General features: G+C 37.9%; 1 protein-coding gene across 2 annotated transcripts in view; it reads left to right on the top strand.

The window, feature by feature from the left end:
- Positions 1–26441, top strand: part of UBE2G1 (ubiquitin conjugating enzyme E2 G1) — a 90012-nt gene that overhangs the window by 41106 nt on the left and 22465 nt on the right. For both annotated transcript variants that reach the window (XM_088828804.1, XM_088828803.1), the window contains exon 2: positions 20709–20811. In XM_088828804.1, the coding sequence (XP_088684930.1) occupies positions 20709–20811 (103 nt within the window). The remainder of the gene's footprint in view (positions 1–20708; positions 20812–26441) is intronic.

Here is a 26441-nt window from a genome sequence, read left to right as displayed (position 1 = left end):
AACCTTTTAGGCCGTTTGCAGGCTGTTCGTTCATTAGCCTGAGCCAGTTGGAGTTGTGACATGCTAAGAATTCACAGTTCAACAGGACCCTTCTGGATGCTGGGTTGAGAATAGACAAGAAGGAGACACCTCACAGTACCCTGGTAAACGCTCTTAAGTAAACATTTATAACTGAACTGAAAGCGTCATCAATAATATCCCTATTTTATTTCCCCTTTTTATTAGAAAAAAGGAATGTTGTTTATGTCCCACTAGATCTGTTTCATGACTGTATAACTTACAGTTGAAAAACCCTGCTAAATGAGACACAGCCTCTGCCTTGGTGGGAAGGATGTAGACGTAGAGTGTTGCGTATTAAAGTAAATGAACAAATTATAAAGTGGAAAAGGATGAAAACTTAAAATCAATACTATATTCACATTTAGCTTAAAAATCAAGTAATCAAGTATCAGTGATACAAAAGGCCTAATAATGAAGAGCCCCACTCCCCCGGAGGCAACTACTTTGAAAGAAACTTTTTTGGTTCAGATTTCCTGGGGCTTAACTCCATGTTCTAAATAATATGCTTATAGTGTTTATTTTTTGGTTTATCAACTTTAGACATTCTCTGTTGACTTCTTGCTATGACAGATGTTTTCAGTCCCACTTCTCACTACTGACCTTCCTCGTACAACGGTCACAGAACTGGCGCCTCTCTGGGGTTCTGCCCAGAAGATTAGCCTTCCTCGGCCGCCGCTCCCCCTCTGTGAGTATTCTGCTCATCTCCCTCCACTGCGCCTAATCAGTTCACATTCCTCCATCCGTTCTCCATCTTTTCAGAACCATGGGCAATCCACCTAGGTATTTTGAAAATATCTTTAAAAAGTATATTTTTTACTATAAAACTAAACATAAAGTTATTTTAAAATTTCTTTAGAGAAGTTTATTCAGTTAAGTGAAGGAGAAAGGATAAACACGTGCTCACGCTGGCACCTTGAGCTGGAAACTAGATTAGAGGTAGAGGTTTAAGTCAAATTTTTTGGCTTCATTTTTAAAAATACATGTAGTATATGTGTTTTTGAGAGATATACCTAACAACATTTTATCTTTCAAAAACAAATTATAAATATTTTCCTATGTGGGGAAATACTTTTTCAAAGTATTTAAAATTGGTTATTTAGCGTTCTTTCATATGTATATGCCGTAGGATTCCCTGAATTTTTGACTTTAGGTTGTTCTTGTATTACAAATTATTTAAATTATAGCTAATGCTGCTGTGGATTTTCCTTATGAAAAAATGTTTACACATAATCTTTTTATTATTTCTTTTAGGATAAATATATAGATGTGGTCATTGCTGAATCAAAGAAGATAAACATTTTGCGGGGTTCTTTTTTTCTGTTTTGAGGAGATAGGATCGATATACAGTGCTGTTTAAGTTTAAGGTATATAGCATAATGACTTACTATATTGTGAAATGCTTACTACAGTAAAAATAGTTAACATTCATCATGTGATAGTTACTCCAGTTTTTTTCCCTTATGACGAGAACTTTTAGGATTTACTGTCTTAGCAACTTTCAGCAGTGTACAGCAGTGTTAGCTGTAGTCATTGTGTTGTACATTACACCCCCAGTACTTAATTGACCTTATAATTGGAAGCTTGTATCTTTTTGAGGTTCTTAACAAATACCACCTAGAAGGTAATAGTCCCACTATCACTGTATTCAAATTCCATTTTTTATTATGTTCTTACTATTAGAGACTTCTAAAAAAGGCTTGATTCTGCTAGGTAAAAAGAATATTTTTATTTTAAAAACTTCCAATAAAATCGCATGCTTCTTGACAGTTTTGAATTGTACGTGTGGAGAGAAGGAGAGGCTTGTTTTAAGGGTTTATAAGAGAAGTTCTTTCTTTTTTTGACCACACTGAGTGGCTTGCAGGATCTTAGTTCCCCAACCAGGGATTGAACCCAGGCCCTGGCAGTGAAAAGTGTGGAGTCCTGACGATTGGACCACTGGGGAATTCCCAATGCCTTTGTAAATTTTTATGGCGCTCTTTTTCAGTTGTCCAATTAATTAGGCTTTCTTTGTGTTTTCTTTGACACTTAGAATATTTCCTGTTCCAAAATCAGACAAGACTGGAAAATTTGAAGATAGCTCTGAAATGGGTGGGGTTGGGGGGGAGAAACTTTTGAAAACAATCGATTAGAAACACTTGGCCTTCCGCTTGTATTGAGAAAAGTCTATCATGATTTAGATTTTGACTTGTTGCTGTTTCTAAATATGATCAGTTGCCTTGTGCTATAAAATGTTAAATTATTAAATCTGTCCATCAAAGGACAGCATATATATGAGATGTTATTAGTACTAGTAATTCTTTGCTTGGGTAATCTGGCTAAACTAGTCTTTCCACAAAGGGCATAATGCTTAAGCTTTCTTTTAGTGAGTCATGGAATGTTACCAGAGAATTTGTCACTATTTGGCATAATTCCATTAAGAACTTCTGCTTGCAGTAGTTTAGTACTTTTTGGGGAAAAATTAATTTCATTTTAGACAGAAAGAACTTTACTGACTTTTTAAGCTATTTATAAGTAGCATTGTAACATTTTATAAAACAAAATTAAAAAAAAGAAAAGCCCTTAAAAAAAGCCTAAATGGCAGTGGACCAGACTTCATAGTAAAAGTTATATTAGGAAAAGAAAGATTGGTTTATGAATTGACTACAGAAGATTGATCAGTGTTATTTTTGAAGGAATCCCTATTTTCTGGGATTATTGAAATCCTTAATCATTATAAAAATGCCTTCAGTCATTCGGTTCAGTCGCTCAGTCGTGTCCGACTCTTTGCGACCCCATGAATCACAGCACGCCTCTCTGTCCATCACCAACTCCCGGAGTTCACTCAAACTCATGTCCATCGAGTCGGTGATGCCATCCAGCCATCTCATTCTCTGTCATCCCCGTCTCCTCCCACCCCCAATCCCTCCTAGCATCAGACTCTTTTCCAATAAGTCAACTCGTCGCATGAGATGGCCAAAGTATTGGAGTTTCAGCTTTAGCATCAGTCCTTCCAGTGAACACCCAGGATTGATCTCCTCTAGAATGGACTGGTTGGATGCCTTAAATTTTCACAAATCTTTAAGCTATAGAAATTCCTATTCACGAGCAGTTGATTAATTGTATAGAGCGAGAGAGAAAAAAAAAATGTCAGTCTTTTTCACCCGAAAGTAATTACTTATGGTTTTGTTGTTTTTTTTCTTCCAACCTTTTTAATATATTTCATAATCATATGTTACTGTACTTAGTAATGTAAATATTTTCATCTTACTACACTGTTGTCTTCACTTTCATTTTTAATGTGGCACTAGAGCCCTATACTTACTCCTTGGAAGGAAAGTTATGACCGACCTAGATAGCATATAGAAAAGCAGAGACATTACTTTGCCAACAAAGGTCCGTCTAGTCAAGGCTATGGTTTTTCCAGTTTTCATGTATGGATGTGAGAGTTGGACTGTGAAGAAAGCTGATCGCCGAAGAATTGATGCTTTTGAACTGTGGTGCTGGAGAAGACTCTTGAGAGTCCCCTGGACTGCAAGGAGATCCAGCCAGTCCATTCGAAAGGAGATCAGTCCTGGGTGTTCATTGGAAGGACTGATGCTAAAGCTGAAGCTCCAATACTTTGGCCACCTCATGCGAAGAGTTGACTCATTGGAAAAGACTCTGATGCTGGGAGGGGTTGGGGGCTGGAGGAGAAGGGGACGACAGAGAATGAGATGGCTGGATGGCATCACCGACTCGATGGTCATGAGTTTGAGTGAACTCTGGGAGTTGGTGATGGACAGGGAGGCCTGGCGAGCTGTGATTCATGGGGTCGCAAAGAGTCGGACGCAACTGAGCTGATCTAAAGAGCCCTATGGGAAACCTGAGTTTGATCCCTGGGTTGGGAAGATCCCCTGGAGAAGGGAACTGCTATACACTCCAGTATTCCCACATGGAGAATTCCATGGACTGTATAGTCCATGAGGTCGTAAAGAGTCGGACATGACTGAGCGACCTTCACTTTCATTTTCACTTTTGCAGCCCACCCAGTGGTAATCACATAATTTTTTGTTTAGACTATATTTTGAAAAAATTTAGTTAAATACTTGTTTTTCATGTAGGTGCTTAGATTTCCTTTATAAATTTGAGTAAATGTATTAGTGGTTTCAGAGTTGTCGCACAGATTCTTTACCTCAAGCAGGTAACTGTAGCAGGAGGTGGGGGGCGGCGGGGAGCCAGTGAGGTAGAGGAATGACACTGGAAGCAAAGAGGCATCCTTTTATCTTGTTTCACCCTCTTCCCTCTCTCCAGTGGTCTGGGTGCGAGGCAGTGCATTCAGATCACAATCGTTAGCTTTACTGTACTCTTGTTAGCTAAATATTTGTTAATTCTCTTGGCATTTATTATGCCCATGAGAGCTTTTCGGTATGTGTAAGGTGCTAAAGTGGTTTGCCCAAAAAACCAAAAACCAGTATATCAATATTTTAAAGAACATAAAATAGTTGCAACTTGTATATTTATTTAAATAATTTGTGTAAAGTATTTCTAGTTTTTTTTTTTTTTTCCAATGAAGACTAGTTTATCTTCCTGTTCTAGTTCTCAGTTGGGAGAACCAGACTAGCCGTTACTTTTCTAATCTAGGCCTCAAGTTCACACTCCATAAAAATGATGACTTGCAATTTTATATCCCTCACAAACCTACGAAGTCTGTTTGGTGATCTGTTTGGAGTTGTTTTTCATATATATGTTGTTAACAGTGAGAATGAGGGCTTACTTGAATCTCACGCAAACTGAAATGGCCCTTCATTTAGGAGAAGCTACACAGAAAGCAAGAGAGACGGGGTTCACACAAAGGAAAAGAACAGCAGATTTGTTTCCAAAGGTCACATATTAAGACAAGGATAGCAAATGTCTTTCATCTTGTGTTTTTTTGGCTGGAGTGGCTCCTGAATACTGTATTAAGAAACTTTGGGTTCCATGATTGGTTGTTAATGGTGCCTTCCTTGAGTGTGGATCACATCCAAGATGTGAGAGTGATTAAGAACAGTGATATCCCCAATCTGTACATAGGGATCTGTCACACAAAGTGCTTAAGAGGATGACTGGATTCTATTTGAGGTGTTCCACGTTGATCTTATTTGTATATTTGGACTGTTTTGTGTTGTGATAAAATACACATAACATAAAATTGGTCATTAAAACCATTTTTAAGTGTATAGTTCAGTGGCATTAAGTTTACGCACACAGTTTAGTTACCATCACCACTGTTTCCAAAACCTTTTCATCTCCAATTGAAAACACCCTACACCCACTAAACAGTTTAACCCATTCTTGGCCTTCCACTAGCCCCTAGTAACCACCGTTCTACTTTCTGTCTCTGTGAGTTTGACTACTCCAGAAACCTTGTAAGAATCACAAATAATTTGTCCTTTTGTGTCTGGCTTGTGTCACCTTGATCTTTTCCAGGTTCATCTGTATTGTAGCTTATTTTCAGAATTTCTTTTTTTAAGGCTGATACTGTTTTACTATCCAAGTAGTTTTGTTGCCAAATCTAATGTCATGAAGATTTCCCCCTGTGTTTTCTCCTAAGAATTTTAGAGTTTTAGCTTTAGGCCTTTGATTAATTTTGAATTAATTTTTGCATCTGATGTGTGGAAAGAGTCCAGTTTCATTTTTCTGCATGTGGATATCCGATTTTTCCCAACACCATTGGAAAGACTGTCCTTTCCGCATTGAATGGTCTTGACATCCTTGGTGAAAATCATATGACTATGTATGCAAGGTTTTTTTTTCTGAGCTCTTATTTTATTCTGTTGATTGCTTTGTGTTTTTATGCTAGCACTGCACTGTTTTGATTATGACAGCTGTGTAATAAGTTTTAAAATTAGAAAAAAGGAGTCCTCCAACTTTTTTCTTCTTTAAGATTGAGGAAAAGATTCAGTTGTTCAAAGGTTTCTCTCTTTTTGAAATTTAAAAGTTCTCAGTCTGTTTCTAATGTTTGTCTTTTTTATTCTTAAACTGTATAGTCACATCTATAGAACAGTGTATTTTGTGTGTGAGGTATCCAGTATAAAACATGTGTGGTTTAAAGGGTTGTTATAAAGCAAGGTGTAGCTACTACCTTGGTGAAGAAATAGTTGTGTAAAGTTTTAAAACAGTTAAACTAGAGCATGGCCAATCAAGTGATTCTGTCAGTTGAAGTCAGAAAACAGAACAGTGTTTCTCAGAATACTGCATTGGGGGTGTGTACGTAGGGAATTGGAGCCCTGGGGACACCGGAGGACAGGATTTCCTAGAGCCTGGTGGTGTAGGGAGAGTAGGGAATCTTTGAGTGTCTAAATCTGAAAATACTAAATTTGTAGTTTGTTTTGTCCAGGATTAAGAGGGAATGGGATTAAGAATAATGTCGCTAGAAAGCAGTGTCTATTAAAGTTGAGTCATAATGTAATAAGAATTGAAGCTATTTTGGAACAGAGTAAGTTGATCTGGTTGGAACACTAATCACTACTGTCAAAACACCAAGCTCTTTACATAATCAAAGTCAAGTGTGGTTGTGTATCCAGTTGGATAGCCTAGATTTAAATGTCATTTTGACAAACTGTAATGTTAAGTACTTAACAATTATTAAATATGTTTAGTATGGTTCTTATTTAAAACTACACGGTTTATACTCAGTGTTCATATGCTTTAGCTTTTTTTTGTGGAAGTTTTTGTTTCTTCCCTCCTCCAAATAAATGGCTCCCCTTGAACCTGTTAAAATACAGTTGAGCTATAAGGACAAACAGAATTCATATCTAAAATGGGGCAAATTCACTAATAGAAAAATACTGGGGAGCACAGATGTAAGGTTAATTTACATTCCTGATTTGGTAAGGCTTATAGGAGAATCTGGGGCTTCCTAGGTGTCGCAGTGGTCAAGAATCCGCTTGCCAGTGCAGAAGGTGCAAGAGGTGTGGGTTTGGTCCCAGGGTTGCGAAGATCCCTTGGAGTAGGAAATGGCAACCTACTCCCGTATTCTTGCCTGGAAAATCCCATAAACAGAGGAACCTGGTGGGCTACAGTCCATGGGGTTGCAAAGAGCACATCTTAGATAAAGGTTTGAGGAGGTGTTTAAGGCATGATGTTGAGATATACCAGAAAGTGAATTAATAGCAATATATCACTGCTGCTTCCACATAATCACACCTGTTATTCCCCTTTCTGGAAGAAAGCTTGGAGTGGAACTGGAATAGCCTGCTGCTTAGATTTATTTTTTTCCCCTATGGCAGGGTATGGGGCGGGGAATTGGACCTACTTAGAGGAAATAGAAGAATCAGAAATCACGCTGCTTTAATATGCATTTCTGAGTTAGAACGTTTTACGTTTGTATTACCAATTCCAGTTTTTACTTTGTGCATTGCTGTTTTTGTGTCCGTAATATAAATCTACTTATGTGCACTAAAGGCAAATTAAAGCTTGGTCATATGTTAGTAATTTTCCCCTGTCATTCAAGTAGCTACATTTCTATGTAGACAAAGCTGTCGTTCATATTTTTATGACTTCTTTTTGGTGGGGGCACACCATGCCACATGTATCTTAGTTCGCTGACTAGGGATCAAACCCATACCCCCTGCAGTGGAATTGTGGAGTCTTTAACTATTGGACTGCCAGGGAAGTCCCCTTCTATGACTTCTGTGATTCATGTCTTGCTTAGTCCAACAAAAAAAAATTGTTAAACTATGTTATTTTGGTAATATTTACATTATATATAAATATGATATAAGTCTTAGATTTATTCCCCTCTCTCCTTATGGACAATTCATAAATTCCCAAAGAGCTTCCTTTTCTCTAGCATGATCTAGCAATCTGTTTATTCTGGTATATATCCCTCTTTATTTTAGTTACGCTACTGTAAAAATTGTAAAGCTTTCTGTTTCATTTTGAGCCTGTGTCCAATATAAAAATCTGACAGCGCACAGAAATACGCTGGACCAATCCCAGTTATTGACGCCAATGTCTTCAGTGAAATTTTAGCAGTTGAAATCAACAAAATAGTAAAGACTACTGGGATTCTATTTAGGACTGTTAAGATAATGTGTTCCTATTACTATTATATTAATACATTAAGGAAGAAACAGTCCCATGATTGTGGATCACTAATAATATATGTTGAAAAGGCATTTGAAAAAATTTGGCTTCCATCCTTGACCCTTAAAAACAAACCAGGTTGGGACTGGTCCAGTGGTTAGGACTTCATACTTCTGTGCTTATGAGGAAGACTAAGAAAAGACTTTCTGCTTAGAGTACAAGTAAGCACAAGATGGATATGATTTTCATAATTAAAAACCAAATTTGACTAAGCTATCAATCATTCAGATTGATAATATACTAATATGTAGATTTTTTATTTTTAATGTGACAGAATTAAGGACACAACAAGAGAATTTTTGACTTTTGCATGCTAGCATATAATAAGATTTGTATAATGAATCATTAGCTTCTTACTTAAGTAAATGATGAGAGTTCGACTGTTGTAAGTATCAGGTGCATTTGGCCCTAAATATCACACAGTCTCGTAACTTTGTGTTTAGAGTTTATCCTGGAAATGAGATGGCAAGGGGACACCACATGGTTCAATCAGTGTGTTATTCTAACCTTCATCAGATGGCATATGTCACTGAATCTCATTTCCCTAAGAAATTGTTTTCTGTCATTCTTTTCAAGCCATTGGGATGCAGTTAAGTCAAACCATTAGCTAGGAAACCTTTTCTATTCCTTAGAGGCCAGCTTTTTCCTTAGATTGCTTTAATAACTACTTAAACTTTCCATCTAAATGGTCAGTGACCATCTACTTCTAGTCTTGGTGCTTGCTTCTTTTTCATTTTCTGTGTTTAATCTGTGTTTTTTTTTCTGGCTAAGTCCACTTTTTCCTTGTATTGTTTTAGGGATGTGTTTTTCGTGCAGTTAGAAATAGTCTCAGTCATTTTATCTGAGTGTAATTTTTGCTTTTTAAGTTTCTATCATAAGCTTGCTCAATCGTGTCTGACTCTTTGTGACCCCATGGACTGGAGCCCACCAGGCTCTTTTGTCCATGGGATTTCTCAGACAAGAGTACCAGATTGGATTGCCATATGCTTCTCTAGGGGATCTTCCTGACCCAGGGATCAAACCCGAATCTCCTGTGTCTTCTGCCTTGCAGCCAGATTCTTTACCTCCTGCCATTCACAAACTACTGGAGACTTTGAAATACTTGTGTGAGTGTATAGGCAAAGTTAACTTTTATTAAAGAAAAGGCTCATTGCCAATAGACTCTTATTTTCTCTTTACCTAAAACAAGCTTTCCCAATCATAAAATTCAGTATTATAGAAAATTTGGAGAAATGTAGGGAGTTTAATTTTTAATATTGGGATGCTTTCTTTCTAGGTGCTATGTAGCCAATTTAAAAATTTATCTATGTGTATAGCAAATAAAAGAATGGAACTATCAATTTGGGTGCTTTTCTTTTCTGGGTTGATTTTAAGGTGAGTCAAACAAGTTATAAGGAAATGCTGTTATATGCAAATATGAAACCAAAGTCAGAATGCAGTGCCATAGTGGAAAGAAGCAGTGAATTTAGATTTCAGTGACCTTAAAGTCCAGGATCTACCAATGGTTAGCTTTTAACTTGGGGGAAAAGTGGATTATTTAATAAAATGCCTTGGAACAACTGGTTTATCATACTGGAGATAGGTGGAGGGGAAAATGATTTATGTGTTTATGTTTACATGAATTATAAAAGGATTGGGATAGTTACTGAGTGCTAACTTACAGCATACCAAGTGTGCAGTTAGAAACTGTGTGCATGAATATGTTCCTCAGACAGACCTTATGAAGTGTAGACAGTTATCCTCACTTTACACATGAGGAACCTGACCGTGGTCAAACAATTAGCCAAGAATTGAAATTAAAGAAAAATCATAAAGTAAAAGCTATTGAGAATATTCTTTTAGTCTGGGCTTGAGGGAGGGAAGCTTTTTTCTAAGCAAGGGGAAACCAAAGAGCTATAAAAAAGATTGACTTTTTAAAAAACTTGCACTCTTTGAACTTATTCTTAAATGAGAATTTAAAGAGGTAAAACAAATCAAGAACATTTTAAAACAAAAATGGCAGTATAACTGCCATAATGCTTATAAAAGCTCACCCAAATCAATAAGAAAAAGCGGAATCACTTAATGTAACAAAAAAAAAAAGGCAAAAAATGCAAATAGGTAATGCATGTAGGGAGTTGTCAACAGGAAAAGGATAATAACCAAGGCTGTAGAGAAATATATACCTATAGCGTTTCTGGAAATGTAAATTGAACTTTTGATGGATGATGCGTATGTTCTTTTGACTCACAAGTCAACTTACAGGAGCTTAGAGACTAGGTAGTGCTCCCACAGATGTACGGGACAGTCCAGACACGTGCTCGGGCAGTGTTGTCAGGGAGTGAGGGGGTGGGAGCCGTCCAGTGTTCGTACCGCACTCGAGTGACTGAGGTATAAAAGGGTCCCTCATTTTCTGTACCGTGTGGCATACATTGTTAATTAAGTTGGTTTGCATTTGACTAAAAACTAAGATACTATTGTAAACATGATTGATCTGTGTTACTGCAAACATGTTTTTTACTGCCGGAAAGAATTCCTGAAAGGGTTCTAAAGCTGAGAGAAGAAAATTCCAAAAACCTCTAAATAGTTTTGAATCCCTTTTAGTATAACCTGTTGGCTTATTGATAAACCAGGATGAGGGAAGAAACTACATACATGCACATCCCATGTATAGATATGTGAAGCAGCGCAGTTTACCTACTTTTACACAAAACACATAGATAAAGTGATAGGAACTGTTAGAAACCTTAATTTAATTTGAGTAGTACTTAGGGAGAGAAGGAAATGGCAACCCACTCCAGTGTTCTTGCTTGGAGAATCCCAGGGAAGGGGGAGCCTGGTGGGCTGCCGTCTATGGAGTCACACAGAGTCAGACACGACTGAAACGACTGAGCAGCAGCAGCAGCAAGTACTTAGGGAAATCAGCATGGAGTGAAGTAGTTAATGATTCTCACCCTCAGCTGGTGGCAGAGTGAACAGATTACCCCATTCATCTACCTCTGGGGGTGATCATACCTTACCAGCCCTGCTGAGAATGTTTGTAACCCCTGTGTAATGTGGTTTGAGAGTAAAGGAAATCTAGGAACTACTGCTATACAGAAAGTATTAGAGGCAAAACTGCCTAGAGACCAACTGGGATGTAAGCTTAAAAGTATGACTCTCTGAATGAAGAAAAGGGTACTCTTAGCAAGAAGAATTGAACTAGAATCAGTTCAGACAATGTTTTAGACATAAAGTAAGTTTAGACATAAAGAAAGCTGAGTGCCAAAGAATTGATGCTTTTGAACTGTGGTGTTGGAGAATACTCTTGAGAATCCCTTGGACTGCAAGGAGATCAAACCAGTCACTCCTAAAGGAAATCAGTCCTGAATATTCATTGGAAGGACTGATGCTGAAGCTGAAGCTCCAGTACTTTGGCCACCTGATGCAAAGAACTGACTCACTGGAAAAGACCCTGATGCTGGGAAAGACTGAAGGCAGGAGGAGAAGGGGACACCAGAGGATGAGATGGTTGGAATGCATCACCCAATTCAATGGACATGAGTTTGAGCAAGCTCTGGCAGTTGGTGATGGAAAGGGAAGCCTGGCATGCTGCAGTCCATGGGGTCGCAAGGAGTCAGACATGACTGAGCAACTGAACTGAACTTTAGACAGAAAAGGAATTTTGATGCTTAATTTATGGAAGAGGGCAGGAGTGGTACCAGGTTTAAGGAACTAGAATTCTGTTAGGACCTTTCTCCTTGTTGCTTGTTTTTGTTCATTTTTGCATATCTGCTTTCTGCTTGAGATCTGAGCTGTGGGCCTACCCCATGGATTGGAGTTCCTTTTGTATAATGCCGATTTGAAAAATTCTCAGCAAGATCTTACTCTCTTGGCGTGTCAGGTATTCCTTCACTCATTTGTATGTCCCAGCGGTATGGTGTACAGAATAAACTGGTACAGAACAAGTAAGAGCAAAACAAGTAGTTTTGTGTGATATTCAGGGGTAGGTAGTATTTCCCAAAAGAAGTACTTAAGGTATGGCTTGTTCTCGAGATTCTAAAGAACACTATATTCATTTTATAGCCTATAGTCTAATGAGTAATTTTAAAGGAGAAAAACAGACACTTGACATTTATTATACTCTAAGGTGGACAGTCTTGCAGTATTGCTACTCTGTCCTGCAGCACTACCATGGGATTTACTGTACTTTACTGACGAGCAAAAGGACACTCAAAAAAGAGTCATGATGTGTTTAAGATGCTAAGGATAGTGAGAGAGTTGACATTCAAACCCAGGTGTTACTGACATAATACCATGCTCTGTGCCCAAACTGTGGCCCATGTTTTTTCTTGTGATGAAATTCACATGCCTCTCCTCCCACTCTGCATTGTGTCTTTATCAGTTTATTTCTAAAAAATAAATAAGTTTATATAAAACAATAGACTGTAGTTGTAGTGTCAGGGCCTAACAATTTATGCCCTGTGGGGAATTCCTGCCATAGTAAATCTTGGCAGGGACATATGAGACGGCTGCTGTATTTAAGCACAAGCAACACCATATTTAGGGCCTACTGTTGAAGAGCCCTTAGCTAATAAGTGTTTGAAGAGGATATAAGCAAGGTGAAACATTGCAGGTAGCAGAACTTCCCGAAGTGCTATTTTAGGAGTGTGGTCCGGAATTGTGCCCAGCAAATCCTTTCAGAAGCATATTGCCAAATATTTGCAAGATAGGATCTCTGAGCTCTTCTGCTTGTCTGCTCCATATTCCTTATGTGCTTGAGGCACAGTAAAAGAAATTCATCTAGACTGAAAATGTTTTCGATTAGGAAATCAGCTTGCCTTATCTAGCCCTAGCCTAGGACATAGTATAAAGGAAAAAATTCTGATTTTAAGCAAACTTTTAAAGTTTATCAGAAATCTGTTAAGTTGTTTTAATTGATCCTTTTATAAAATCTTTAGAGGAAATATGAGCAAACCTTTGGTTGTTTGCTGATAACATTACTTTTTTCAGTATTGATTACTTAATGGAAGTTTGCAAGACCAGGGATATTTTCCCAGTTAATTCTGGTAACTAGCTTTCTGGCGATATGTGTGTTTTAAAGTAATGTGGCCATTTATTCATCTGATAATGAGGTCAAAATTATTTTGACAAACCATCTCAGTACTTAGAAGTAATTAGATAGTGTCTGGATAAAAGTTTCTATCTGAGACTTCAACAGTTTGAAAGGAAGCCAGTGTAAAAATAGTCACTTTACAGAAACGCACCTTACAACCAGCTGTTTGTTACATAAATAACCTTGACAGGAATGCACATTCCCAGGAGCAGAAGACCACAACCATCAAGACACAAAGGAAAGTCATTGCTATTCTATAAATATGTTTTGCTTTGTAACTTAACTTAGTCAACTGTTGGTCTTGGCAAAGTGTTTTTACGATTAAAGTAGGTTATTTTTTCTTAATAGCCAAGTATAAAATGACATATACTTGGGCCTTTGAATGTTGTTATCCTGAGATACTTTGTATTTTTGCTAAAGCCCAGTGAAGGTTTATTTTCACATGGTTGACAAAATAATGTAAACCGTTATTTTAGACTACATTAAAACTGTCTTTTTAGCATTTGAAAAAAACTTTTATGGAGAAAAAAATTTAAGGATATAATAACACCAAAGTTGACTGACTGTTCAATGAACCTGCATGTGCTCACCTAGACTCAGCAGTCACTTGGTCACAACCAGTCTTGTTTTATCTGTCTCTGCCTACTCCCTTGTGATTTTGAAGCACAACCCAAACAATCATCATCATTTGTCTGTAAATGTTTCAGTAACTTTAAAGATTTATGTGCCTCCTAAAAAAGTGGGAGTAAAATACCATGTGACATGACCACACTTGAAAAAAATGAAAAATAGTTTAATATTATTAGATCTGCTGCTGCTGCTGCTGCTAAGTCGCTTCAGTCGTGTCTGACTCTGTGTGACCCCATAGACGGAAGCCCACCGGGCTCCCCCATCCCTGGGATTTTCCAGGCAAGAACACTGGAGTGGGTTGCCATTTTAGATCTAGTTAGCCTCTAAATGTGTGCATGTGTCATACGTTTTTAAAAGTCTGAATATTGAGGATTCTAGACCTTGCGTTTTAGAATTTCCCAAAGTATAGATTTTGCTAATTATATCTTGGGAATATTCTTAAACATGCTTCTATGTGTTTTCTATAAATTGGTAATTGTGTCTAGGGGTTCTGGTTTGTGAGTCAGGTGAGATCACTTCATAAGTGGTAGCTTATTTACTAGGAGGCATGTTAATGTCTGCTTGTCTTTTCTAAAATGCCTAGGTTAAAATGACAAAATGGCAAGGTTTCAGTAAGTTTTCATTTTTTTTTAACTGGACTGTCTCTGTAGGGAGAGATACCTCATTTGATCAAATAGTAGTTACTGTTTGATTTCTTAACAATGCTATTTGTATAGAAAAGGAAGAATAAATCTTGTGTATTCTTTTTTTTTTAAAGGAAAAAAAAGTGGTTTTCAAAATAACAAAATGGTTTGCTAGCATCCTATACTGGGATCAGTCAATTTGTTCTTTCTTGTATCAGTTTATAAACTCATGTGTTGAAACATAATATGTTTCAATCCTTAGTGGTTATTAACTGTTGATACTCAAATTGTCCCCTTATTGGGCCAGTGGAAGTCTCTTCAAGTTGTCTGAGTCCTTTTAACAAGACAATAGTATTACTTGATAGCTTCCTTTTTATCTGATATGAGAGTTGAGCCTGGAACACTTGCTGCACACCTGGAATCAGCCATTTTTCTGAAGAGCCCTGCTCCATTTAAGTGTAGATCATATATGGAGACTATGTTCTGGGCACTAGGGACACTCATTGCTGCAGAGTTGGTTATTTTTCTTGACTTTTTTAGTGGACAGAGCTCTGCATTTTTAAAGCTTTATCGTGAGTTCATATGGATACTTCTAATTCAAATTCAGGATTGAAGAGTTTACTTTTCATGCGTTTTCCTTTTTCTCTTTTAGTGTTATTCTTGAATAATGATTATATCATAGCAAACCTGCTCATACTTTATTTTCCACTACTTATACCTATCTTAACCGGAGAAGGCAATGGCAAGCCACTCCAGTACTCTTGCCTAGAAAATCCCATGGATGGAGGAGCCTGGTAGGCTGCAGTCTGTGGGGTCGCTAAGGGTGGGACACAACTGAGTGACTTCACTTTCACTTTTCACTTTCACACATTGGAGAAGGAAATGGCAACCCACTCCAGTGTTCTTGCCTGGAGAATCCCAGGGATGGGGGAGCCTGGTGGGCTTCCGTCTATGGGGTCACACAGAATCGGACACGACTGAAGTGACTTAGCAGCAGCATACCTATCTAAATCGTTATTCTCAAGGACATTACCTTGACCTCGACTTCATGTTTAATTCACGGTTTGTAGACCATTTTGGCCCTCAGTGATTTCCAGATTCACAGCACACATACATAACTCTCATTTAGCAATTAGCAATACTTGGGATTCACTGAGTTTTAGAAATTGAAGTATAATATACACAAAGAAAAATGCATAAATATTATGAATTGCATGCCATTACTAGCATCCCAGAATCTCTTTCTTTCTTCTTTCCATGTACCCCTCATTCCCTATTGAAAGAAAAAGAAGAAAAGGTGACTGTTGTCCTGATTTCTAATGTTACTAATTAGTTTTGCCTGCTTTAGAACTTTAAAATTTTGTCTGAGCATTCGTGATATGAGAAAAAGAACTCTTTCTAGCTGTTTCCAACTTTACTCATGTTCAGGTAGCATCCAGAAAAAAGTATCATTATCTTTTTCACATTCAGAACTTCTCTGTAATATCTTAGGAATCTAAGTAGAAACCCAGGCATGTACAGCTCTTGGTTTAAATATTTGTCTTAAGCAGGCTAGATTTTTGTGTATGGTAGCAATTTCCATTTCCCCTCATTGTATTTTTACCCTTTGCATGTTTCCCCTTTCTTTTGATTAACAGGAAATCTATTTGTATTAGGGATATTAGACTTTTACCTATTGTGCTGTAAATATTCTCTCCCAGTCTCTCATTTGTATTTAAACTTAGTTGCTCTAGTGAATTTAAAATACCTTGTGTAGTATGTTCTGACTGTTGAGTTTTGTGTTCTGCTTAGGAATGCCACCTCCAACTAAAAGTATGTTAAAAAATAAATCTGCATCTTTTTTTTTTCTAGCTGACTTTTATTATTTATTTGTATTTGTATTCAAATACAGTATGAGGTATCTCTGTTAGCATTTAAATGTAGTAGGCTGTTTAAACGTCTTTCCTTGGCCTTTCCCATTAAAAAGGGGATTTAAAAATGGAATTTCGCTGGAATTTCATCTACATATGGCTACTACACTTTTCATCACAAACTTCTAGAGAAAATTTCCACCTGTATTGTTTACTTCACCTTATTTTTGTCAATTGAGTGTTGTCTGCATGGCTTTACAATTACACCGAAACCACCTATGCCCAGGGCAGCCTTGCCGTTCTTTGAACTGAACTCAGTAGACTGAATTTAGGCCTCCTCTTTCTAAACAGTGTGCGTTTATTGTTGGCAACTTTCTCCTTGGAACGCATCTTCTTTGGCTTCTTTGATCTAGCTTTTTCCTGGTTTTCTTCCTACTTCTGGCATATTTGTAGCTGTTTCTTTTTTAATCCCCCTGATATTGGTATTCTCTAGAATTCCTTCAGTTAGATTCTCCACAGTTCACACTTAGGCTCATCCTTGGGTGATACCATCAGTCTTATGGCTTCAGTTATCAGCAATATTCTGATAACCCCTGGGTCTCTAGCTGAAATTTCTTTTGGAAACAATGTATTTATCTCCCACAGGTACATAAAACCAAATCTATCATTTCTTTCCCTCCCTCTAAAATCAGCACATCTTTATTATAGTTCCCATTTCAAAAAAAGAATAGACTCCCACCCATTTTCTCTGCATAGAAATCTATTTGTCATTTAAAAAAATTGAGTTGAAACTGAGATAACGTAAACCTAGTCATTTTAAAGTATACAGCTCAGTGGTGTTCACCGTGCTGTGCAACCTCTGTTACTCTCTTCAGCTTCGGAACATTTCATCACCCCGCGGAAACGCAAGACGCATTAAGTAGCTGCACTCACCGCCCGCCCCCCGCCCCCCCAGTTTGCTTTCTGTCTCTGCATTTGTAGATACGAAAGGAATCATACGGTATGTGGCCTTATGTGTCTGGTTTCTTGCGCTTAGCTTGATGTTCTTGAAGTTCATCGAGAACCAACATGCCACAGTCGAAGTTGTAGCTTGTTGTAGCATGTATCAGCACCTAATTCCTTTTCTTATGGCTCAATTATATTCCATTGTATGTATATTTTATATTTTGTTTATTCGTTCATTGATGGACATTTGGATTCTACTTTTTGACTATGCTGCAGTATAAACATTTGAGTATAAATTCCTATGTGGATGAGTGTTTTCATTTCTCTTGGGGATATACCTAGAAGTGTAATTACTGGGTTATATGGTAACTATGCTTATAAACTTTTTGAGGAGTTCTGTATTGTTACTGACTTTTAAAACTCCCTGTATCACCAGTCTTGGTTGACTGATTCTACCTCCTGTGTATCCATGTTTTCCATCATTATTCCCACCACTGTATACTGAAGATACACTTTCCAGGGTTACTTTAATAGCTTCCTTTCCTTTTTTGGCTTCTTTGTCATCACATGGCCTTACTCTATCACATACTTTTCACATTCTGAGAGATTGGTTTTTGAAAATGTCCATTTCATGAGATGACCTCTTTGTTTTAAAAACAAAGCCAGTTAAAACGCAAACAAAAATTGTTCTCTGGGTAAACTCTAAACTAACATGGCTTGTAAAGGCCCTTTGCTGTCCTCCTCCTGACGTTCTGTCTAGCTGCAGCTGCATGGTGTGTTGCGCCCCTCTGCCACCGTGCTGATCTCCATGTTTCAGATTTTTGTAGTATATCTTCTTCTGTCTAAACCTTGCTCTTACTCCACCCAAATCCTTCATCTTATTTTAGATATCTCTTCTCTTTTTAGAAGCCTTTTTGTCTCTTCTCGATTATATTGTGCCCTTCTTTGTGCCCCTCCAAATTCCTGCACTAATGTTGGACCGTTTAATACACATTATAATCGCCTTTTTACTGCTGTGAGAATCAGGAGCTAATAGTCAAGTGCCAGGGGACGATCTACAGACTAAAAGTATGATTAATAGGAATTTAGCAGAAGACAAGATTATTTGGTAATTTATTTAGGGAAGGCCTCGTGGAGGAGGAATATGGTACTTGAATTGGACCTTGAAGGAAGCATTCATGAAAAGTATGATAATGGTTGGCCTCTGTGGGTAGATTAAATCTGTTAAATGCCCATGGATCTAGGCTGTGAGGAGCCATACTAGGGGCAAAAGCCATGACAAAACCGAGATGGATGGACATCTTTCAGCATTACTTAATGAAACAAGCAGTGGACAGTCACTCCTGTAAAAGAGAAGAATACAAAGAACATGTGAAAGATTTTTATAGAACTTGTGTATTGATGAAATATATAATGAGAAGCAATAATATACTTTATGGAAAGTGTAAGAAAGTTTTCAAGGGTAGTTTTGACCATATATGCTAATTTAAGAATTTACCCACTTATGTTTATAAAATTCCACTGGACTTCTAATGCAAGATTCAATAACTAGGTGATTTCTGGATAAGTTATCAAATCTCTGCAAGACTCTTACAGCTATTGTTGGAGAAAATTGTCTGAGTAATATACTAGTGTTTGTCCAGAGAAAGGTTAGAAATAAGATAAACTCAGTGTAGAAATTACCTGTCCAGATTGTGATTGTCTGTGCTCTGCTCGCCCCTCAACTGACAGTAAACGTGGGGCTTGCAGACCTTTTCCAGAATGTCTGCACATATTGACACTCAGTGCACGTGTACATTCATAACCTAAACAACCAGATTGAAAGACAACTTCTTTGCATTTTCAGTATTTAAAGACTGTCTTAGAATGGCTGTTTAAAACTGCATTTCTTATATTTTGGCTGTTTAAAACTGCATTTCTTATATTTTGTAACATGGTACTGATTTAAAACTATTTATAAAAGTCTGCTTTGCCAGTTAGGCAAAAATATTAGACTTAGAAATTAAAAAAAAGAACTTCCCTCAAATTTTGAGAAAAGAAGCCATTCATGTTTAAATATAAATAAACTTTCATTTTTGGCTCTCTTTGGGTTTCACTGGCATGTTGGGGTGTTAAATCTTAGTTGTTGAAATAAACACCTCTGATTCCTCAGAAAATTAAATATTTTCTTCTCAGTTAATAACACACTTTGTTCAGTCTCTTATAGCACTCTGAGTTGTGTTGCATTTACTTATCATGAGACCAAACTCCTTGAGGACGATGGCAGGAATTATGTGAGAATTACAAACCTGTTCAGCCTCCTGGCAACTTCTCTCTCAATTGCTCTCCTGTGTGCTCTGTCCCCTCTTCTCAGTTTGAGCCAGCCAGTGCCTCTTGTTGGTGATTCATATATTTATACACAACACACACACTCAACCATGACAGTGGTGATGACTTCACAGCTGTGTACATATATCAGTGTGTAAGAAATTATATAATTTAAACACCTACAATTTACTGAATGTCAATGATATCTTGTTAAAGCTTTTTAAAAAATCCTAACATGGTGCCCACCGTTGATGGGTCATTACTTTGTTAAGCCCTGTGTCTCCAGGAACTGTTCAGACTTTGCTCTCTTCCTCACCTGCTCCTCTAAGGGGCCCTCGTGGCCTGTGTCCCCCCCTCACAGGTTCTTTGCCTTTGCTCTTGTCCCCAGCCCCCACCGTTCTCTGTCCGTGCTAGAGCACTCTCCCTGGAAGAGGAAAATCGCATGTTGCTAGTGTTGTTCCTGTAGGCTCCAGCTATTATTCTTAAGCCGTTCCTGGATGCTGGAAACAGTGGCCAGCAAAAGGTTCAACATACTTAGGCAGGACAGATGGAGTCTGTCCTCTCTGTGTACTCAAAGAGTCTGTTGGGCCACACATGGACACCAGCTGTAGACATGCATCCCCAGGAATGCAGAGGACTTAGTCATGCAGATACATAGTTACTAGTATAAATTAAGATTGGTTATATAGCAAATTCCAGTGAAAAGGTACCAGGCACTCTATTGGTATTTCTGAAAGGCCAAAGAACCTAAAGACCATACCATAAGATTTATCAGAAATACTGGTTTGATTTTCCTCTGAACCAGAATCTCTGGGGGATGAGTCTGACAACCTCATTTTAATAAGCTCTGTGCCACTATACCTATGTACCACCAGAGAGTTACTTAGAATGGTAGGAACCTTGCTGGAAACCAGGGTAGATGTAAAAGGGAGGTAGAAATTGATCTTCTGGATAGCTTGCTTTACCCATTGCTTCCTTGTGTTATAGAAATGGAAAGGTTTTGACATCAGGTATCATTTTGCTAATGGGTCCAGGGGTATTCATTTAACAGTTTAGAATTTTTAATGTTCTGTAATGAATGTTGGGTGAAGATTATGTACTTAAATTTTTTATAAAACTTTTCTTTTTCCACAGAGCTCAACAAAAATCCAGTGGAAGGCTTTTCAGCAGGTTTAATAGATGACAATGATCTCTACCGATGGGAAGTCCTTATTATTGGTCCTCCAGATACACTTTAGTAAGTATAATGGAAACTGACATCCAAGTGGAACTCTTTTAATAATTGAAATATAAACTATTTTGACAAACTGAAGTTTCCCAGTTTACAAGAAGGATTGTTAATCACTTTTAATTAATCACTATTAACTAATATAGACAGCAGAGTGTGGTGTTATCAACGAGCAAAGAAAAGATGGACTTTCTTATATATGTAGTACATTTTTAGATTCAGAGACCACACACAGTCTGATTTTCTGTTCCATGTGTTTGCAGGTCAACTTAAACTTACTAATATTTAATGTTCTGTAAGATGGATCATGACCGTCTGATGTCAATGACTAGTGCAAGTTGTGTGTTTTTTATAGATTGTTGAGGTGTTGGGAAAAAATGCAGCAACCTTCTCAAAGCCATACAACTGAGGGATACCAGGGTCTTTCTTGGGAACTATTCTTGGTCACTCAACCTTGGTCCTTGATGATACTAAGCAGCAAGGATTTGGATACATAAGACTTTTTTTTGATAGTGAAATAGTTTTATTTTAGATGTTCTGACTGGTGACTCCTTTGCCTCCCCTCTGCACCTCCCCAACCTGATGGAAGAGAAAATTCAGAGCCAGTTCTATACCAGAGCAAACTGGTATATGACATACACAGTTGAGCTGTAGTATTGATTGGGAGGTTTTCTGAGGTCTGAAAAAAAATGATTTATGTTTTGTCACAACTATTGCTGATCAAAATTTTTTGCTGATATGTTTCCCAGTGGTATATTTGCATTGGTAATTGTTGCAAGCTAAGAGGCCTCACTCTGATGCTGGGAGGGATTGGGGCAGGAGGAGAAGGGGAGGACAGAGAATGAGATGGCTGGATGGCATCACCGACTCGATGGACATGAGTTTGAGTGAACTTCGGGAGTTGGTGATGGACAGGGAGGCCTGGCGTGCTGATTCATGGGGTCGCAAAGAGTCGGACACGACTGAGCGACTGAACTGAACTAAACTGAAGATGCCTCAATCTAGTCACTCTACAGTGATAGTTTGGTAGATAACAGTAGTCAATGAAAGTCATCCTAGAGGTCTTCCCCCACAACCTTAATATTATTTGAAGTAAATTTCTTCCCAAATTTTGCACACAAAATCATACTAATGCCTGGCTTCTGAGCCTGATGAGGTTCTGTTCTGGGTTTCTAAATCAAAACACATTGCATGCAGGTTTCCTCAAGGAAGACACAGCAACATTCCAGTGACAGGATCTTGTTAATCTTAAAGTTGGCGTGTGATAACAAGGGAAGTTCTTCTAAACTAATGTGTGAGTAGAAAATGAGTGAGGCATTCAGTTTTGACCTCCCGTTTCTAAAGACCTCACACAATTTTTATACTTTTTTCATGAGATGGTGGCAAGCATCTCTAAATGTCACTAGCTGGTCCGTATGCATGTTGTGTCCCTTCAGGTTCATGAAAGAAAGACACTTTAATACTCATTGTACTAATTAACAGGCCATCCTTCCTACCAATGAAAACCTATTTCTGGCCTTTCATATACATTTAAAAAGTGCTGACTGTCTATCTGAGGCGTGGATAACAGAAGCATTTGTGGCAGCTCCTCTGGAGTTGCTGACTGGCTGCCACTTCCTCACTGTCTCTTACTGAAGAGAGCACTGACTGCACCCAGGCTACAGTTTAACCTCAGTGCCAAATATACTTTGAATGTCCTGTGAACAATGACACCTTAATGCCATTGACAGACCTTATAAATTATCCAAATTTATCTGGGTATGATTCCTTTTTATGAATGACTTTTTCTAAAACTAACATGCTGAAAATTATGAAATTCTTTATAAAGCCTTCAGGAAGGGGGTTTAAGATTTATTGAGTGTTGGTTGTCCCTTTTAGCAACTTCCCATTTATAATTGTTTCAAAAATAAAGCATTGTAGGCATTTACACTACTCATTCATTTAGTTTCCTAATGTTTTGAGCACTCTTATGCTAGATGCTACGAACATGGCCTTAAATCAGTTAATAGGTGCTGCTCCAAAGCGGTTACAGTTTAGTTGGCAAAGCTGCTCATTGCGTAGTTATTTAATACGCTTTGGGGACAGCCATGATGGAGGGAGGCATTGGGATATGGTGAGAACTCACTGGGCATGTGGCAGGTTTTCAGTGTGTCAGGGAATTTTTCCCAGAGGAGGAGATGTCTAAAGTGAGAACTGAAGAGTTAGTCACTGTATTAGTTAGTCGGCTTCTGGCTATAAGCAAAGAAATCTGATTTTAGCTGGCTTAGAAAATAAGGAAATTTGTTTTCTTGACAGAGATAGTAAAATGGTTACAACAGTTTTGAGCATTTCAGAGTATGCTGAAAAGGAAGAAGTGAAAGTAGTTTCTGGTTGTATTTTATGTATTTCTTATATAGAAATAAGAATAGAGCTTCCAATTAAAAAAAAATCTCAGTGAACTAAAGTAAAAAAAGTAAAAAAAAAAAAGTAATTTTTTATGTATTTCAATGTAGAAAAGCCTTTTTTCTGGAAACTCTCCAGCAGACTCTTGTCTCATTTGTTGGAATCAAGTTGCTTCATCATTCCTTACCCGGTAACTGGCAAGATGAATGAGATTGCCACATTTGGTTTAATTATTCTGGGATTGAAGAGATTTTGGATTGTCAATAGCTAGGGTAAGGATTAACTAGACAGATACTCTGGCAGTAGCAGTGGGGTTGGGAGATGGGGATGAGTAGAAGGGAAGCTGGGGGGAGCATTTCATATGGAGAAAGAAATGTTTGTGTACATAGGCCTGGGAAATAAGGGACAGAACAAGGGAATGGCAACTAAGCAAAATGACTATAAGGAATTTCAAAAAATGAGGTTGGCTAGAGAGTTATGGGCTAGAAAACGTAAACACTGTTACGGAGTTAGGATTTTTCTTTTGTCCTGAGGACAAAGCATAACCATTGGGGAGTTTTACATCAAGAGTTATCAGATTTATATTTTAGAATGTGCATCAGATTCTAAGTATCATAACTTTGGAATTATAAATTTTATTTTCCTTCAGCTTGCTGCTGCTGCTGCTAAGTCGCTTCAGTCGTGTCTGACTCTCTGCGACCCCATAGATGGCAGGCCACTAGGCTCCTCTGTCCCTGGGATTCTCCAGGCAAGAATACTGGAGTGGGTTGCTCAAGGACTTGTATTTTATTTCTGCAGTAAAATGTTTTAAACTATTGTTAAAAAAAATGGGGGGGTCTATAGCGTAAGAAGGGGCTTCCTTGATAGCTCAGCTGGTAAAGAATCACCTGCAATGCAGGAGACCCTGGTTTGATTCCTGAATCAGGAAGACCCCTTGGAGAAGGGATAGGCTATCTACTCCAGTATTCTTGGGCTTCCCTGGTGGCTCAGACAGTAAAGAATCTGTCTGCAGTGCGGGAGACGTGGGTTCGATCCCTGGGTTGGGAAGAAACCATGGAGGAGCGCATGGCAACACACTCCAGTATTCTTGCTTGGAGAATCCCCAGGGACAGAGGTGCCTGGTGGGCTACAGTACCTGGAGTGTCAAAGAGTCAGACACAACTGAGCAACTAAGCATGCATGCATGCATAGTGTAAGACATGGACTAAAGTAGGGAGATCAACAGCCTTGCTCAGGGGATGGCACACAAGTGCCTGGGACAGGGCCCTGAGAAAAGCAGAGGAAATTAGCCAGACATCTAACAAACAAAAGGTTTTATAGAAGGCAGCTTTCTTAAATGCCACCAAGAATCAAGTATTTAATGCTGTTTGTTGATTTAACAGTAAGGAAATACTGTTGTTCAGTGGAGTGAAGAGGGCAGAGGCCTTCTTGTGGTTGTTGGAGGAGTGTTATTTGAAATGAGACACAGATCTTAAGTGTAAGTAACTGACTGAGTAGGAACAGAGAGGCTGGTAATGGGGGGAGGGGTTATAGTGTTGAAAGTAGTTAATGTGAGCTTAGATGGTATCCAAACCTAAGTGATTTATCCATCAGTTAGTCATTTAATGACCAATTAATCAGGTCATTTCTGTAATAATAGAATGATGGCTGTACTAAAATTCTTTAAAAGCTAGTGTAGTTCATGGTGGTGTCATTAACCCTCATTTAGCCACTAGAGGGCACCCTACACTCCTTACAATCCATGTGTCAATAACTGGTATATTCAGGCATTACTTTATTGATAGTTGCTTTGAGTATTAATTTAGCTGTTACATTTATCTTCACACAGTATTAACTTTTTATTGCTACTCTTGCCATTGGCTTAGACGGTAAAGAGTCTTCCCATGATATGAGAGACCTGGGTTCGATCCCTGGGTCCGGAAGATCTGCTGGTAAAGGAAATGGCAACCCACTCCAGTATTCTTGTCTGAAAAATCCCAGGGATGGAGGAGCCTGGTGGGCTACAGTCCATGGGGTCACAAAGGGTCGGACACAAACTGAGTGACTAACACTTGCCGTTAATTAATGTTTCTGGAGATATTAAAAATAGATTCTTGAGGCTTTCTGTCTATGAAAAATAATCTGAAACTAGTGTGACTACCTGCTATTTTCAGACTAATGATTATCAAGTAGTGTAACTAGCTGCCCATATCCACAGAAAGAATAATATCAGGTAGGAGCAGTAGTAGGTTTTGAAATAAACTTTAGGAGACATGGGTTTCACTGTGAATTATAAATTTTATAAATTTGTATTAGTAAATAGTATGTAACTTTTGCTGTATCTCTTTTTCATCACTCATGGCTGATGTGCTCAAGAAGTATGTTTTTTATATTATTGTTTCCTACCTCTGGCAATGGTGTGAAAAATTTGTAGAATCTTGGGTAGATATGTATCTTGTTATTGCCTTACCTTGAGTGGATATAGAAAGCAAAGAGTTGACTAACCAAATTCTTGGATTAATATTCTTTTACAGTAACAAAATTCTTATACAGTCTGTTTAAAACTTAGCTGCACAAGCTATATATTTTGTAATGAACTTTTGGAAGGAATGAACCTGGTGCCCATGTGACTTAGAAATTGATTGATCAATGGTAGTACCGTATCATTTATCATTTAGTGCTTAAGAATGTGAGTTTTGGAGAATATCTTTGTTTACCTCCCTTAGTCTACTACTGTTATTATCTGTGTGACTTTTAACAGTTATTTAAACTTCATCTTGTTTCATTTCTAGGGTAAAACCTTGTGCCTAGAAAGTGTTCAGAATGTTCATTGTTTTATTGTTTGTAGTAGCAAAAACATTGGAAGCCAGCCAATATTTTATGAAGGTAATAGAAAAATTGTGACAGGTAAAAATAAATAAACAGAAGACAGATGTGAAAAGGAATATATAAAAGAACAATGTTGATGGCAACATATGGTATATCATTTAAAGAAAGTAAATATGACTGAAACATTCAGAAAACAAAGATCATGGCATCTGGTCCCATCGCTTCATGGGAAATAGATGGAAAAACAGTGGAAACAGTGTCAGACTTTATTTTTTTGGGCTCCAAAATCACTGTGGATGCTGATTGCAGACATCAAATTAAAAGACGCTTACTCCTTGGAAGGAAAGTTATGACCAACCTAGATAGTTTATTAAAAAGCAGAGACATTACTTTGCCAACCAAGGTCCATCTAGTCAAGGCTATGGTTTTTCCTGTGGTCATGTATGGAT

Source organism: Moschus berezovskii, chromosome 20 (genome assembly GCF_049115385.1).
Source record: "Moschus berezovskii isolate FMDL1 chromosome 20, NW_MosBer_1.0, whole genome shotgun sequence".
Lineage (NCBI taxonomy): Eukaryota > Metazoa > Chordata > Mammalia > Artiodactyla > Moschidae > Moschus > Moschus berezovskii.
Note: the sequence above shows the minus strand (reverse complement) of the source record. Positions and strands in the feature narration are given on the sequence as shown.